Source organism: Beta vulgaris, chromosome 7 (assembly GCF_026745355.1).
Source record: "Beta vulgaris subsp. vulgaris cultivar EL10 chromosome 7, EL10.2, whole genome shotgun sequence".
In the NCBI taxonomy this organism is placed as follows: Eukaryota; Viridiplantae; Streptophyta; class Magnoliopsida; order Caryophyllales; family Amaranthaceae; genus Beta; species Beta vulgaris.
Genome location: NC_079208.1, coordinates 12,055,988 through 12,073,266, shown reverse-complemented (window position 1 = coordinate 12,073,266; position 17,279 = coordinate 12,055,988). Strand labels below are relative to the sequence as shown.

Below are 17,279 nucleotides of genomic sequence, written 5' to 3'. Positions count from 1 at the left end.
ACTTATTGGACCTGATTGGAATTTATTGCACCTGATTGGAACTTATTGGACCTTATTGGACTTAATTGGAACTTATTACCCTGATTGCAACTTATCTGAACTTCACTAGTAGAATAAATGCTATTTGCTGCGCTGATATTGCTGCGGTATTACCTGTACGCAGCAATATAACACGCAAAAAGAAAAAAAAATTGAAAAATTACAATATTGCTGCGGTTTCCCGCCAAAAACCGCAGCAATATTATTCAACGGGCAAATTTTGAAAAACATGTGGCCCTTAGCAGGAGTATTGCTTGCGGTTTCCACGTGGAAACCGCAGCAATATATTAAAAAATTATTTTTTAATATATTGCTGCGGTTGCCACGTGGAAACCGCAGCAATATTCGCTGGCAATCCAAAAAAAAAGGGACGCGGGTTTCGACCCCCTCACACTCTCAAACTCTCTCATAGTCTCTCAAACTTTCGACCCCCTCACACTCTCTCTCTCTCTCCTTCGGCGACACGTTCGGTCTTCCGGCGATTTCGCAACAACATTCCGGCTCCCCCCTTCGTTTTCCGGCGTTTCAGTCCGGCAGTTCTCCTGCCGCCTCTCTCCTTCGTTGCTACAGCGAATCGACTCCGGTATTCAGTGCTTGGTTTTCACCGGCGCCACTTCAATTTTTCCGGTGCTTCTCCTCCGGCACTTCTCTTCAACTTATTGACCCAAACTTATCTGAGCTTATTTGAACTGAACTTTGAACCTGAACTGAACTTATTGGAACTTATTAAACCTGATTGAACCTGATTCAACTTATTGGACCCGATTGAACCTGATTGGAACTTATTGGACCTTATTGGAACTTATTAACCTTATTGAAACTTATTAGACCTTATTAGCCCTGATTGAAACTTATTAGACCTTATTGGACCTGATTGAAACTTATTAGACCTTATTGGACCTGATTGAAACTTATTTGACCTTATTAGACAAAAAAATTGACCATTAATAACATAAATATTACTCCTAACGTAAATACTACCCCTCAAAATTTATTATGAAGTAATAATTATAAAAATTCGTCCTTTAAAAAATTATTATTATTATTAATTATCTCTTATGATAATTAATTTAACAAAAAAATTTACTATTTATATATTTGACCATTAATAACATAAATATTACCCCTAACGTAAATACTACCCCTCAAAATTTATTATGAAGTAATAATTATTAAAATTCGTCCTTTAAAAAATTATTATTATTATTATTAATTATCTCTTATGATAATTAATTTAACAAAAAAATTTACTATTTATATATTTGACCATTAATAGCATAAATATTACCCCTAACGTAAATACTACCCTCAAAATTTATTATGAAGTAATAATTATTAAAATTCGTCCTTTAAAAAATTATTATTATTATTATTAATTATCTCTTATGATAATTAATTTAACAAAAAAATTTACTATTTATATATTTGCCTATACATAACTTTCACCACTAATATATCTAATAGTCTTATTTTGATTTTATAAAACACTAGTAGAAAATCAAAAGTTGATTAACATTTATTGCTAACAAGTTAAAATGGGAACATATGAAAAATTCTCACTCCACTTTCATTTACTTAAAGGTGGTAGAATGCATTAAATCTTTATTTAAAGAAGAATTGCAAAATATTATAATGATTATTATTGTTAACCTTAATTATTTGACCATGATTATAATATTATTTAATAATAATATAATTAGCTAATAGTAATACGAATAATCAAATGATAGACAATAATACAAGTATAATACTTTACATTGTGGTACTTTAATAAAAAGTTCTAATAATAACATAATCAGCTAATCGTAATATGAATAATAAAATAATAGACAATAATACAAATATTTAATAAAATAATACACACTAATACAAGTATAATACTATATAATCATTGTGGTACTTTAATTAAAATTCTAATAATAACATAATCAGCTAATAGTGATATGAAATTATGAATAGTAAAATAATGAATAATAATACAAATGTTTATTGAACATTGACTATTTGGACCTTATTGGACCTGATTAGACCTGATTGGAACTTATTGGACCTGATTGGAATTTATTGCACCTGATTGGAACTTATTGGACCTTATTGGACTTAATTGGAAGTTATTACCCTGATTGCAACTTATCTGAACTTCACTAGTAGAATAAATGCTATTTGCTGCGCTGATGTAATAGCCTATTTTTAAGTGCGTTTAATTAAATGTTAATTATAATTATTAAGTTAATTATGTTTCAAAAATTCTTATTTTATTTGAGTTATGGAGTATGAAATTTATTTGTCGTATTGTAAAATAATTATTTAATTTAATTTTATGAAGTTATTATTACTAGTAATTTATATATTGAGTTTTATGTGCAACTAGTTGATTTGTATTTTTCCCAAAATAAAAACCCAAAACTCCTATTTCCTTTTAGTCGGTCAAAAATTGAAAATAAGATCCCAAACCCCCTGTTCTTTCTCGTACCTTCCAACCCCAAAGAAAACCCCCAAAACTCGTGAGAACCCAAACCCCCAAAACCCCGTGAAACCCTTATTGCCCTGCATCTCTCTAACCCCGTGATTTCTTCTTCTCTCCTCTCGCCGGATGTCGTCGTAGTTTTCCGATCTTGCCGGCGTGTTCCCTATTAACGGAGTTTCGCTCGTCATCCTATGTTTTCGCTATTCAGTGTTGCCAGGTCTTCGAGGCTCGACGAACGCCACTCGCGACGCCAGACGCGCGACGCACCGATTGCTTGTTGCCGCTTTACCGGTTCTGCCGCTCGTCGGAATTCTCTCTCTCCCCTGTTGTCTTGTCGGTGCTGCTACTGTAAGCATTTCTAAGTCTCTCCTTTCGTTGCTGCTGTATTGTGGTGGTGGTGCCGTCGTTCTGCTTTGGCGACCGCGAGTCATAGCTCGCCGGAGCTCCGATTCTCCGCCTCTGTGTTCTCCGCGCTCATGGTTGGTGGTGGTGCTGCCACTGGGCAGCCCCTCTTGTCGGTACTAATCCCCCTCCTTTGTTCTTTGTTCCTTTTCTTGTTGTTTGTCAATAGTGATTGATGATTTATGTGTTGATAATGGTGATTATAGTTGATGATACTTCATTATTGTTGGACGTGAATTCTTATTTTCAATCGATTGTGTTGTGTGGTGGTTTGCTTCATGATATTAGTGTTGATTTTATCAAAATCTGATTTAATAGCACCTGATGATAATTCATATAAGGATGGATTGATTGTGTTTGGTGGTTTATGTTGTGGAATCTGATTCATTTTCTATGTTGCTAATGATTTTCGGTTTATGGTTTCATTTTGGTGAAGTTATTTATGAATCAGTGTATAATTTAAATTGTAATTGGTATTACTTGTAAGTTATTGTGATGAAAGGCTACAATTTCCTTGATTAGTTCACTTATTAAAATCTCGTGTAGTGGTTTTTGTAAAATAGAAATGTCGGTTCTTTCTTAAACTCATTTCAACTAAGAAAAGCTACTTGAATTCATTTCTTTAAATGGCTATTTATTAGAAATTGTTATTGATGTTACTAATGTTAATGAGGTGAAATCCTAGGATTGGGTTAAGGAGTTGAAACGCAATGATCTACACATAGAAGACTATTATTAGGGAATGAGAAGGATAATTTATTCGTCTCTGATCACATAGTTTAATTAAACTTATGAGATTTCTTAGTTGGTTGAATATTTTGTATCACTAATTGATGTTAATAAGTTTAGTAGAGACAACATATAAGGATAGTGATTTGTAAATTGTTGGTGGTAAACATAGATTAGACAAGCTCCTTTTATAGATGATAAATTAAGTTGGTGTAATGTTGGCTTTGAAAAGGATTTATGAATATGAGAGTTCTTTAAATTAGCTTGGTAAATGTATCTATTAAGTTTAAGTAATATAAACCTTATATTTAGCTAAGATGAATAGTAAGTAATCCTAAGTGAACTACTTCTTCGATGGGAGGTTATCATTTAGATTAATAAAATAGTTTATATTAAGAATAATGAGGAATGATAATTGATATTACTTAATAGTATTGAAGTGAAATTATGTTGTTGATTTTGTTTATATGATATATGAAAGGTTTTCTTATGTTGTCGTTGATGGAAGTTCACTGAATTGTGGAAAGGTGATATACCTAGTATATAATAAGAATTCTAATTGTAGCTTATCATTTTGTCAAAGTATGTATTATATTAATAAGTGGACTGATGTGGTAAGTGTGTGATAGTATTCTATTTATAGCTAAACGTTCTAGAATTGGTTGGGTATAAGTCTATAAAGAAGACTAATTAGATGAAAGTTTGCAATAAGGTAAAGATAACAGAATCTGACTAGAGTTATCAAAGATGTTATGTGGAATAATAGTTTGAGTATACTGTTTAAATGAGTCAACCTAAGTAATAACCTACATGAAGTCGAAGAGAGGATTAACTAATTACTACTAATAATAAGAAGAGTACGAGGATTAGTCCACTTTAACTACGGATTAGATTAATGAAGATATGGTTAATAAAGTATTTTAGTTCCATAACTATAAACGGAATAAGATAATAAAGTCGGCTTAATTGACTAGTGATTCACTAAAGTCAATTAGTGCGTGTGTTTAACTACATAAATGAAAATATAGGTTGTGGATTAATTGAAGAAGTCCCAATCAAATAATGGAATGGTTTCCTAATTAGTAATGAGATAAACTCGTTCTATAGGATTATAGCCGCGGGTTGTAGTTGAGTTTGTTGGTAAACATGTTACTTGGAGTTTCACTAATGGTATAGTATGAATCAAAACTGATTGGTTTCATTAATCAACCTTTGATTAATGACCTGGAGTGTGATGTGTAAGTTAACTCTCTCGTTAGTTAATTCTAGCTGAGAGACCATTTGCCATTGTTGTTGGTATTGATCAGATATGATTGCTTATGAGTTGTGGTAATCATAACTTCTTAATGTGAAGTTTTCTAGTGTGGTTGGTTATGCAACAATTGCTTATAGTTACTAAAGCTAGTTGATGAGTTATATGAATGATCTGATTAAGTTAGGAACGATACTCGAAAGGAAGATAAAAGGGGAAAGTAGCCTCGTCTGAGTCGACGGATGAGGTGACATGAACAGTGCCCCATGGACTGTGAACCTTGGGGGCCCCACAGGGAAAACTGCCCATTGCTCTGTGGGGCGATAATCGGGCGTTATATCAGGTAATGTGAAACCTGTGGATGGCTGATGAAATCAGCGGAAAATGTACTCCGGACTAGTCGCGGTTATTGGCCAAAAGTAAAGTGAATGGTTGGGAGACGACCCCACTGTCGGAGTGTAAGCTTTGTCTCTCCGCCGCGTTCTCTTTCCCTGGTTAAAAGGAATGTTATTTCAAAGTATGAAAGTTATATGTTAATGGATTCCGATAAGGAATCTTATGTGGTAAGTTGTTTCGATATCGGATTCCGATAAGGAATCATATCAGGTAAGTAAAGAATGCTTATTCAGTATATGAATATGAATATTGATATTGGTTTCCTGATAAGGAGGCATATCATGGTAAGTGATACTAACGTTAGATTCCCGATAAGGAATCGTATCTTGTTGTGTGAATTCCCGATGAGGAATCGTATCTCGTTATTGGATTCCCGATAAGGAATCGTTATGATGAAAGAAGTTGTGTTATTTGTTGCCTGATAAGGGTTTGTGTAGGACGATATAGAAGAATGATTGATAGAGTATGAAAACATAAGTTTGGATTTCTGATAAGAAATGAATTAAAGGAATTAAGTATATTGCATATATCAAAGTTGGTAAACCTAGATTTCTTATATGGGATCGTGATATGTTGAAAGGAAGTAATTAGTTTTATATGACATATGTATTTGTTACAAGTTTGTTTGAAGTCACATTGTTGGGTTTGCTGTTATTGAATGACGATGTAGTAGAAAAAGGAACAATTAGATAAAGATGTATAAATATGTTGTCAACATGAGTTGATGTGATGCATGTTATGACAATGTGATTATGTTGACTGCTGAGTCGTTTTCAAGTAAAAATCACCAAAGCATGTGTTACTCTTATTTACGGGTTTAGTACTCAGCTTTGCTGATGTGTATATGTTGTTTTGTCATTTCTGTGGCCTGTCACTTGGTGGGTGGCAGTATCTTAAATGTTTCAGGTTGAAGCCGTGAGTTATTCTTTTGCAAGTTGAAGCTGATACGAGATGATGCAGTATTATATTTGTTATTGAAGTGAGGACGCTCCATTTGTAATAGTTAATCGTTTAATTTCTATAATATATTTTCTTTATTTAAGAATCGCTAGCTAAGTGCTCCTGATTCTCTGCTGGTTGTTGCTCCGCGAAAGCGTTAAGATTGTTGAGCTTTGGGATTTGAAAATATTTTATTTATTAAAATTGTAACAGGTTCATATTATTTTTCGCCTTAGCGTTGTCCTATTTTCAAAGGAAACTCTGCCGGATTTTCTGTAGAAATTCATGAGAATAGAGTCTGAGAATCAGAGCATAGTTATAATAGTTAATTTATTTGAATAGAGTTGGGAATTGAGTTCCACACTCTCCGATGTAGTTCGGTGAGTGTGATGGTAATAGTTCGGGTTGTCTCGACCAGAGTCTCTTTCGCTGTGCTTAATACTCTGTAAGCTGGTCGGGAGAATCCGGGCTGTTACAGCTGATATTACTGCGGTATTACCTGTACGCAGCAATATAACACGTAAAAAGAAAAAAAAAATTGAAAATTACAATATTGCTGCGGTTTCCAGCCAAAAATCGCAGCAATATTATTCAACGGGCAAATTTTGAAAAACATGTGGGGCCTTAGCAGCGAATATTGCTGCGGTTTCCACGTGGAAACCGCAACAATATATTAAAAAATTATTTTTTAATATATTGCTGCGGTTGCCACGTGGAAACCGCAGCAATATTCGCTGGCAATCCAAAAAAAAAGGGATGCGGATTTCGACCCCCTCACACTCTCAAACTCTCTCACAGTCTCTCAAACTTTCGACCCCCTCACACTCTCTCTCTCTCTCTCCTCCGGCGACACGTTCGGTCTTCCGGCGATTTCGCAACAACATTCCGGCATCCCCCCTTCGTTTTCCGGCGTTTCGGTCCGGCAGTTCTCCTCCGCCGCCTCTTTCCTTCGTTGCTACAGCGAATCGACTCCGGTATTCAGTGCTTGGTTTTCACCGGCGCCACTTCAATTTTTCCGGTGCTTCTCCTCCGGCACTTCTCTTCAACTTATTGACCCTAAACTTATCTGAGCTTATTTGAACTGAACTTTGAACCTGAACTGAACTTATTGGAACTTATTAAACCTGATTGAACCTGATTCAACTTATTGGACCCGATTGAACCTGATTGGAACTTATTGGAACTTATTGGAACTTATTAACGTTATTTAAACTTATTAGACCTTATTAGCCCTGATTTAAACTTATTAGACCTTATTGGACCTGATTGAAACTTATTAGACCTTATTGGACCTGATTGAAACTTATTTGACCTTATTAGACAAAAAATTGACCATTAATAACATAAATATTACCCTAACGTAAATACTACCCTCAAAATTTATTATGAAGTAATAATTATTAAAATTCGTCCTTTAAAAAATTATTATTATTATTATTAATTATCTCTTATGATAATTAATTTAACAAAAAAATTTACTATTTATATATTTGACCATTAATAACATAAATATTACCTCTAACGTAAATACTACCCTCAAATTTATTATGAAGTAATAATTATTAAAATTCGTCCTTTAAAAATTATTATTATTAATTATCTCTTATGATAATTAATTTAACAAAAAATTTACTATTTATATATTTGCCTATACATAACTTTCACCACTAATATATCTAATTGTCTTATTTTGATTTTATAAACACTAGTAGAAAATCAAAAGTTGATTAACATTTATTGCTAACAAGTTAAAATGGGAACATATGAAAAATTCTCACTCCACTTTCATTTACTTGAAGGTGGTAGAATGCATTAAATCCTTCTTTAAAGAAGAATTGCAAAATATTATAATGATTATTATTGTTAACCTTAATTATTTGACCATGATTATAATATTATTTAATAATAATATAATTAGCTAATAGTAATACGAATAATCAAATAATAGACAATAATACAAGTATAATACTTTACATTGTGGTACTTTAATAAAAAGTTCTAATAATAACATAATCAGCTAATCGTAATATGAATAATAAAATAATAGACAATAATACAAATATTTAATAAAATAATGCACACTAATACAAGTATAATACTATATAATCATTGTGGTACTTTAATTAAAATTCTAATAATAACATAATCAGCTAATAGTGATATGAAATTATGAATAGTAAAATAATGAACAATAATACAAATGTTTATTGAACATTGACTATTTGGACCTTATTGGACCTGATTAGACCTGATTGGAACTTATTGGACCTGATTGGAATTTATTGCACCTGATTGGAACTTATTGGACCTTATTGGACTTAATTGGAACTTATTACCCTGATTGCAACTTATCTGAACTTCACTAGTAGAATAAATGCTATTTGCTGCGCTGATATTGCTGCGGTATTACCTGTACGCAGCAATGTAACACGCAAAAAGAAAAAAAAATTGAAAATTACAATATTGCTGCGATTTTCCGCCAAAAACCGCAGCAATATTATTCAACGGGCAAATTTTGAAAAACATGTGGGCCCTTAGCAGCGAATATTGCTGCGGTTTCCACGTGGAAACCGCAGCAATATATTAAAAAATTTTTTTAATATATTGTTGCGGTTGCCACGTGGAAACCGCAGCAATATTCGCTGGCAATCCAAAAAAAAAAGGGACGCGGGTTTCGACCCCCTCACACTCTCAAACTCTCTCACAGTCTCTCAAACTCTCTCACAGTCTCTCAAACTTTCGACCCCCTCACACTCTCTCTCTCTCTCTCTCCTCCACCGACACGTTCGGTTTTCCGGCGATTTCGCAACAACATTCCGGCGTCCCCCCTTCGTTTTCCGGCGTTTCGGTCCGGCAGTTCTCCTCCACCGCCTCTCTCCTTCGTTGCTACAGCGAATCGACTCCGGTATTCAGTGCTTGGTTTTCACCGGCGCCACTTCAATTTTCCGGCTTCTCCTCCGGCACTTCTCCTCCGGCGCCTCTCCTCAGAATTTCCGGTGCATTCAAGCTTGTTCCTCGCCGTTTTGTCATCTTAGGTTAGTTTTTTTGTAAATTTTTCTTAATTAGTGTTTTAATAAATTGTAGTTTAAAATGATTAGTATAGAGTATATATATGCTTAGTTATAAGATTTGAGTATTAAAAACTGATTTTGTGATAATTTTGCTTTAGTTTTTGTATGCCCTAATATGTTATACGGGATTTGTTTTTGTAATTCTTTGTTTAAATTGATATGAATGCAATGCCTTTATATTGATAGACTTACCAATGGGAGGGGAAGGGAAATCTAAGGAATGGTTTGGTATTTTTTGTTTGATGATAACTTGAAATCGCTTGAATGCGATTATTGTTTGGTGAATATTTGGAATCGCTTGAATGCGATTGTTTTTATGTACATCATATTGCCTAGATACCCGTTCAAGACTTACTCATTAGGAGTAAGTCTTGAATAGTCCCCGTTTTGGGACTGTTCTTAAACGTCACATCTCACTTAGGTGGTGAATGTGTGTTGATTCTTTGATTCTAAGTGAAATACGGTTAGTCATTTCCCTAATTTGTTCTCCGGGTACATATAAGATAAACAATTATCTTTATCGTGTACTTGGAGAACTGAAGGGAAATGCTGCCGAATTTTACTTAGAATCAAAGATGATACATGCATTCACTAGTGGGATTGGACGTTTAAGGATGGGTTAGGTTGGAGTGATAAGGACCCAATGGAAGCATGCATTGAATATTAGTTTGTTGTATGTGTTGGAGTTATGTGAATTTTAAATTGATAATAATTTGTATATATGTATGTGTTGGGTTTTTAGAAATGGATCGAAGTTGGATGTATGGAAAGCGGAATACGTTGGAGTTCGTATAAGGTGTGAATGAGTTTTGTAAACGTGCTGTAGAATATCAACAACTTACTTGCGAGGCTGAGATTTATTGTCCATGTGTTGATTGCTACAATGTGAATATGATTTCTGATATTAGGACCATAAGGGATCATCTTATCCGTCGTGGATTTAGGGCTGAGTATTATATTTGGTTATGGCATGGTGAGCAGGGAAAATATACTCAGGATAGGGTTAATGTTGATGTTGGCACTAGTAATTCATTAGAAATTGATATGTCGAATGTCGGGGTTGAGAATGAAGTTGTGGTAGAAGATCATGTTAGGATTGAAGGTGATGATGTAGTAGGTGATGAAAATGACAACGGAGATAATAGTGACACTGAGGATGAAGAGTTTGGTGATCGAATAGGTGAGATGTTGGAAGGGGCTCGTGACCATTTTAATGAGCGGCCACGAGTGTTTGACAGTTTGTCTGAAGCTGCTGGGAAACCCCTTTATCCAGGGTGTACAAAATACACTCAATTGAGTGGGATTTTAACTCTTTTCAACATAAAAGCGAAACATAATTTGACTGATGTAGGCTTCACAGAACTCTTAGAAGCTTTACATGATATGTTTCCTGAGGGTAATTTGTTACCAAAATCTACCTACTATGCCAAAAAATTAATGTGTCCTTTGGGTTTGGAATATGAGCGCATCGATGCATGTCCGAATGATTGCATGTTGTATCGAAATGAGTATGCGGACCTTTATGAATGCCCGAGGTGTGGTAAGTCCCGCTACAAATTGCCGGATGGGGTTGTCCCGGACCGGGCAATACTGGGCCTTCTGCGAAAGTGTTGTGGTATCTTCCAGTTGTGCCAAGGTTTAGGAGGCTCTTTTCTATTAAAGAAGATGCACAAAACCTAAGATGGCATGCTGATCGCAGAAAGAAAGATGGGATGCTTAGGCATCCAGAATTCTCCTCAATGGAAAGCTATCGATTCCAGATATAGAGACTTTGGTCAGGAAGCTAGGAACTTGAGACTTGCATTGTGTACGGACGGAATGAATCCTTACGGTACTTTGAGTAGTCAACATAGCACTTGGCCTGTTCTTTTAGTGATATACAATCTTCCTCCATGGCATGAAGCGGAAGTATATTATGTTGTCTCTTTTAATTTCTGGGCCTAAGCAGCCGGGAAATGATATAGACATATATCTTGCACCTCTCATCGAAGATCTCAAAAAGATGTGGGACGAAGGTGTTATGGTGTTTGATGCGTATTCTAACGAAGATTTCAGGCTTCGTGCTATGCTATTCTGTACTATAAATGATTATCCTGCTTATGGGAATTTATCGGGGTATAAGGTCAAAGGGAAAAAGGCATGTCCCATTTGTGAGAATGGCATGGAGGCTACACATTTGCCACATTGTGGGAAACATGTCTATATCATTAATAGGCAATTCCTACATAGTTCTCATCCATATCGAAAGAAAAAAGCACCATTTAACGGGTTTGTTGAAAATGGTCCAGCTCCTATACCGTTAACTGGAAAAGAAGTTTATAATCGTGTTAAGGGGATGGGAACAATATTTGGTAAGGGGGTTAAACCTTCGGAAGACGATGGTGTCGTTTGGAAAAAAGAGTCTATATTCTGGAGACTTCCTTATTGGAAATATTTACCAGTTAGACATTGTCTCGACGTAATGCATATTGAAAAAAATGTTTGTGATGCAATTATCGGTACTCTGTTGAATATGCCAGGAAAGACTAAGGATGGTCTTAAGGTTCGTAGAGATATGGAGAAATTGAAGATTCGGCCTAATTTATGGCCAAAGGTTAAGGAAAAGGCTAAGAAAGGAAAGGGAACAACAACGTATTTGCCTCCAGCTTGCTATACATTGTCTAGGAAAGAGAAACGATTGTTCTGTGAGTGTTTATACGGTATTAAGGTTCCCACTGGATACTCATCTAACATGAGAAGACTTGTTTCCATGACTGATCTGAAATTAATTGGGTTGAAATCTCATGACTGTCATGTGATGATGCAAGTGTTTTTGCCGATTGCAATACGCGGGATTCTTCCAAAACATGTCAGACTTGCTATCACGAGGTTGTGTTCATTTTTCAATACCATATGCAACAAGGTACTTGATCCTGATAGGTTGGATGCTTTGCAAAATGAGGTGGTGATCACACTTTGTCAATTTGAGATGTATTTTCCACCTTCTTTTTTTGACATTATGGTTCACTTAGTCCTTCATTTGGTAAGGGAGATTAAGCTGTGTGGTCCTGTGTTTTTAAGATGGGCATACCCTTTTGAGAGACATATGGGTTCTTTGAAAAAGAAAGTGAAGAATCCAGCAAGACCAGAGGCGAGTATTATTCAAGGAACAATTGCCGAAGAGGTTGGAGGATATTGTTCTTCTTATTTTGCTAAGGCTGTGACGATAGGTCTTCCAAAGTCGAGACACGAGGGTAGATTAGAAGGCAAAGGTGGGGTCGGAATGCGACATATTGCACCTTCATTGGATGAGTTGCATAAAGCTCATCTTTTTGTGTTGCACCATGTTACTGAAGTTAATCCATACTTAGAAAGACATATGCGTGAATTGCGTCACAAAAATCCGTCAAAAGGGGAGAGGGCATTGATGAATGAGCATAACAGGTCGTTCATTGACTGGTTTCACAATAAAGTAATCGGTGAATTGTCTGCAAACAACCATCATGTACCTGATACAATTAAGTGGTTGGCATATGGTCCACGTGACAGTTTTAACTCCTATGAAGGATATGATATCAATGGTTATACCTTTTACACTGAACGTCAGGATAAGAAATCAAAGGTGGTCCAGAATTGTGGGGTTTCAACGATTGCATCATCTAGGGAGTATGCGAGTGCAAAGGATAAAACTCCGATTGATGCTACACAATCATATTATGGGATCATTCAAGAAATATGGGAGCTCGATTATTGTGACTTCACTATGCCTATTTTTCGATGCAAGTGGGCGGATAATAGACGTGGTTTGCAAAAGGATGAGTGCGGTTTTACTCTGGTCAATATGAGTCGTCTGCGTGACACTGAAGAACCTTTTATCCTCGCATCGCAAGCAAAACAAGTGTTCTATGTATCTGATCCTGTAGACACTCAGTGGTGCATTGTTGTTAATGGTAAAAGGCGAATTTTAGGAGTGGTGATGTTGACGACGAAGAAGAATATGATAAGTTTGATGACATCCCCCCTTTCTCAATCCCAAATGAGATATGATGAATGTGATTGATACTGAAAATAGTTACATGCGAATGGATCACCAAGAAGGTATAACAGTCATTGAGCAACCTATTGAACAAAATTAAAGGTAAAAAATGTTCTATAAGAGTAATTTGGCTTGTTTTGAATTTTGTTACAATAATGTGATGATGTATATTGTTTTAAATTTCTTAACACTATTTCTTGTTTCTATCTATATGCTACAGATATGGCTAGTGACGATTCGAGCGAGCATTCATCGGATTCTGATGCCCCTTTTCACCCAGAAAAGGAGCCTGACCAGGGAGAGGCCAGTGATCGTGATGCAGATGCGTTAGATGAGTGGATGGAGAGATTTGAGCTAGAGGCTGATAGGAATGCTTTACTTGGCATTGAGGTGACAGGTGATGGGCAGCCACCCCTCAGGTTCGCGTTTATTTCAATTTTTTAACATTCATTATGTAATTTACTTGTTCGTTCTCTAATTTAATTTTCTTATTTTGATTTTAGGTTCAGGTCAGACCACTACATATTATGGTGCACAGGGGAGCGGGAAGAAGTCAAGTGGGAATCCAAAGGCAACACGAAAGAGTAAACGAGGTCCCACGATGAATCTCCACAACACAGGAGATATGGTCTTAGAGTTCGATGATTTGGGAAGACCAACAGGTAAATAGATGTATTTTATCATACTTAGCTTATTACAATTTCATATTTGGATTTTTAATTGTTTCTTTACTAGGTCCATGGCGAGCCAAGTATGGTGTTTGGATCGGTCTTTCTATACGGAAGCTGAACATCAACTGGTCATGGAGACACATTTCTCCTACCTTGTTGGATGTGATGTGGACAGACACTATGGTAAACAACTCAAACATATTATAAATTAGTTTAATGTATTTATAGGTAGATTTGATTCAAATACAACATATAGACTAGTTGGAACCAAAATTAGCCCTTTTAGGCTTGGCCTTTTTCTTCCCAAATGAATGAAAATGACTTGTTTCATGCTAGTTTAAGTTGTAAATACCTCTAACATATTATATACTTAGTTTGATGTATTTATAGGTAGATTTGATTGCAATACAACATATAGACTAGTTGGAACAAACAAGCATCTTTTAGGCCATTTCGGGCCTTTTTCTTCCCAAATGATTGAAAATGACTTGTTTCATGCTAGTTTAAGTTATAAACAACTCTCACATATCATATATACTTAGTTTGATGTATTTATAGGTAGATTTGATGCAATACAACATATAGACAGTTGGAACCAAAATTACCCTTTTAGGCCATTTCGGGCCTTTTTCTTCCCAAAATGAGAAAATGACTTGTTTCATGCTAGTTTAAGTTGTAAACACCTAACATATCATATATACTTATTTTGATGTATTTATAGGTAGACTTGATTGCAAATACAACATATAGACTAGTTGGAACCAAAATTAGCCTTTTAGGCCATTTCGGGCCTTTTCTTCCAAATGAATGAAAATGACTTGTTTCATGCTAGTTTAAGTGTAAACACTCTTAACATATCATATATACTTAGTTTGATTATTTATAGGTAGATTTGATTGCAAATACAACTATAGACTAGTTGGAACCAAAATTAGCCTTTTAGGCCATTTCGGCCTTTTTCTTCCCAAATGAATGAAAATGACTTGTTTCATGCTAGTTTAAGTTTAAACACTCTAACATATCATATATACTTAGTTTGATGTATTTATAGGTAGATTTGATTGCAAATACAACATATAGACTAGTTGGAACCAAAATTAGCCTTTTAGGCCATTTCGGGCCTTTTTCTTCCCAAATGAATGAAAATGACTTGTTTCATGCTAGTTTAAGTTGTAAACACCTAACATATCATATATACTTATTTTGATGTATTTATAGGTAGACTTGATTGCAAATACAATATAGACTAGTTGGAACCAAAATTAGCCCTTTTAGGCCATTTCGGGCCTTTTTCTTCCCAAATGAATGAAAATGACTTGTTTCATGCTAGTTTAAGTTTAAACAACTCTAACATATCATATATACTTAGTTTATGTATTTATAGGTAGATTTGATTGCTAATACAACATATAGACAAGTTGGAACCAAAATTAGCCTTTTAGGCCATTTCGGGCCTTTTTCTTCCCAAATGAATGAAAATGACTTGTTTCATGCTAGTTTAAGTTGTAAACACTCTAACATATCATATATACTTATTTTGATGTATTTATGGTAGATTTGATTGCAAATACAACATATAGACTAGTTGGAACCAAAATTAGCCCTTTTAGGCCATTTCGGGCCTTTTTCTTCCCAAATGAATGAAAATGACTTGTTTCATGCTAGTTTAAGTTGTAAACACCTAACATATCATATATACTTATTTTGATGTATTTATAGGTAGATTTGATTGCAAATACAACATATAGACTAGTTGGAACCAAAATTAGCCTTTTAGGCCATTTCGGGCCTTTTTCTTCCCAAATGAATGAAAATGACTTGTTTCATGCTAGTTTAAGTTGTAAACACCTAACATATCATATATACTTAGTTTGATGTATTTAGGTAGATTTGATTGCAAATACAACATATAGACTAGTTGGAACCAAAATTAGCCCTTTTAGGCCATTTCGGGCCTTTTTCTTCCCAAATGAATGAAAATGACTTGTTTCATGCTAGTTTAAGTTGTAAACACCTATACATATCATATACTTAGTTTGATGTATTTATATGTAGATTTGATTGCTAAAACAACATATAGACAAGTTAGGAACCAAAATTAGCCTTTTAGGCCATTTCGGGCCTTTTTCTTCCCAAATGAATGAAAATGACTTGTTTCATGCTAGTTTAAGTTGTAAACAACTCTAACATATCATATATACTTAGTTTGATGTATTTATAGGTAGATTTGATTGCTAATACAACATATAGACTAGTTGGAACCAAAATTAGCCCTTTTAGGCCATTTCGGGCCTTTTCTTCCCAAATGAATGAAAATGACTTCTTTCATGCTAGTTTAAGTTATAAACAACTCTAACATATCATATACTTAGTTTGATGTATTTATAGGTAGATTTATTGAAAATACAACATATAGACTAGTTGGAACCAAAATTAGTCATTTTAGCCTATTTTGAAAAACAGAACATGTTTCACATTCCCGACGAGGTTCGATACAAGAAGCTCTACTTATCTGTTGTGAACGTTAGATGGAGGGATTTTAAGAGCAAATTGGTATCTGGTTGGATAACAATGACGAGAGTTAGATCAAAGAAAGAGAAGTTAGGTGATAGTCCGCGAGACGTATACAAGCACATCAAGAAGGAGGATTGGGCCACTTTCAAAGAAAAGATGTCAGATCATGCTATAGTAAGTTTATATTCTTATTATTAACTTGGTTTTATTGATTTAAATAATATTATACTAACTTAATGTGTTTTTTTATTTTGCAGAAAAAGCGAGAAAAGGCGCTTGAGAGCGCAAAGAAGAACACACATCATCACCACTTAGGTCAGAGGAGTTATGGAGATGCTAGAGAGTTGTGGAGGCAGGAGAAATTCGGTCCACCTAGTTTTGATTCTGGATCGTCTTCTAGTACACCATCCTCCTCGGTGTCCTCCAGTTTTAACCGGGGTGATGATTGGTGGTGCGCGATGCATAAGAAAGATCCTGTTACTAAACAGAGATTCATTCCAGATGAGGAAACAAAGAAAGCAGCTGACAAATACGTATGTATATCATTATAATTAACTTTTAGTTTGACATGAATATTTTTTCATTTATTAACTACATTATTACTGTTAACTTGCTTTTTGGGCAGTTGGAGTACAAGGAGAAGCAAGCCAAGGGTGATTCATTCCGGTTCGTAACAGAAGACGCCCTTTTTATGGCTCTTGGAGAGAAGCCAGATCATCGGGTCGCTGTTACGTTTGGGGGTGTTAATGTTGGCTATACCAAGGCTTTTGGGCACGTACCTCGT

At 35.0% G+C, this 17,279-nt stretch overlaps 2 protein-coding genes and 1 long non-coding RNA gene across 3 annotated transcripts; all 3 read left to right on the top strand.

Moving 5' to 3' along the window:
- The first annotated feature begins 2,325 nt into the window (after positions 1-2,325).
- LOC130589377 (uncharacterized) lies at positions 2,326-6,447 on the top strand. Its single transcript, XR_007276223.2, has 2 exons — positions 2,326-3,024; positions 6,175-6,447. It is a non-coding gene; the product is annotated as an uncharacterized LOC130589377 (long non-coding RNA).
- Positions 6,448-11,198: 4,751 nt separating this feature from the next.
- On the top strand, positions 11,199-13,720 carry LOC130589406 (uncharacterized). The gene is made up of 2 exons (XM_057390690.1): positions 11,199-13,412; positions 13,531-13,720. Exon 1 carries the CDS (start codon positions 11,211-11,213, stop codon positions 13,332-13,334), a length of 2,124 nt encoding a protein of 707 aa, XP_057246673.1. The 5' UTR covers positions 11,199-11,210; the 3' UTR covers positions 13,335-13,412; positions 13,531-13,720.
- LOC130589368 (uncharacterized) lies at positions 13,351-17,152 on the top strand. The gene is made up of 7 exons (XM_057390723.1): positions 13,351-13,372; positions 13,531-13,707; positions 13,814-13,972; positions 14,046-14,164; positions 16,445-16,669; positions 16,753-17,032; positions 17,121-17,152. Exons 1-7 carry the CDS (start codon positions 13,351-13,353, stop codon positions 17,150-17,152), a joined length of 1,014 nt encoding a protein of 337 aa, XP_057246706.1.
- Positions 17,153-17,279: the final 127 nt, after the last annotated feature.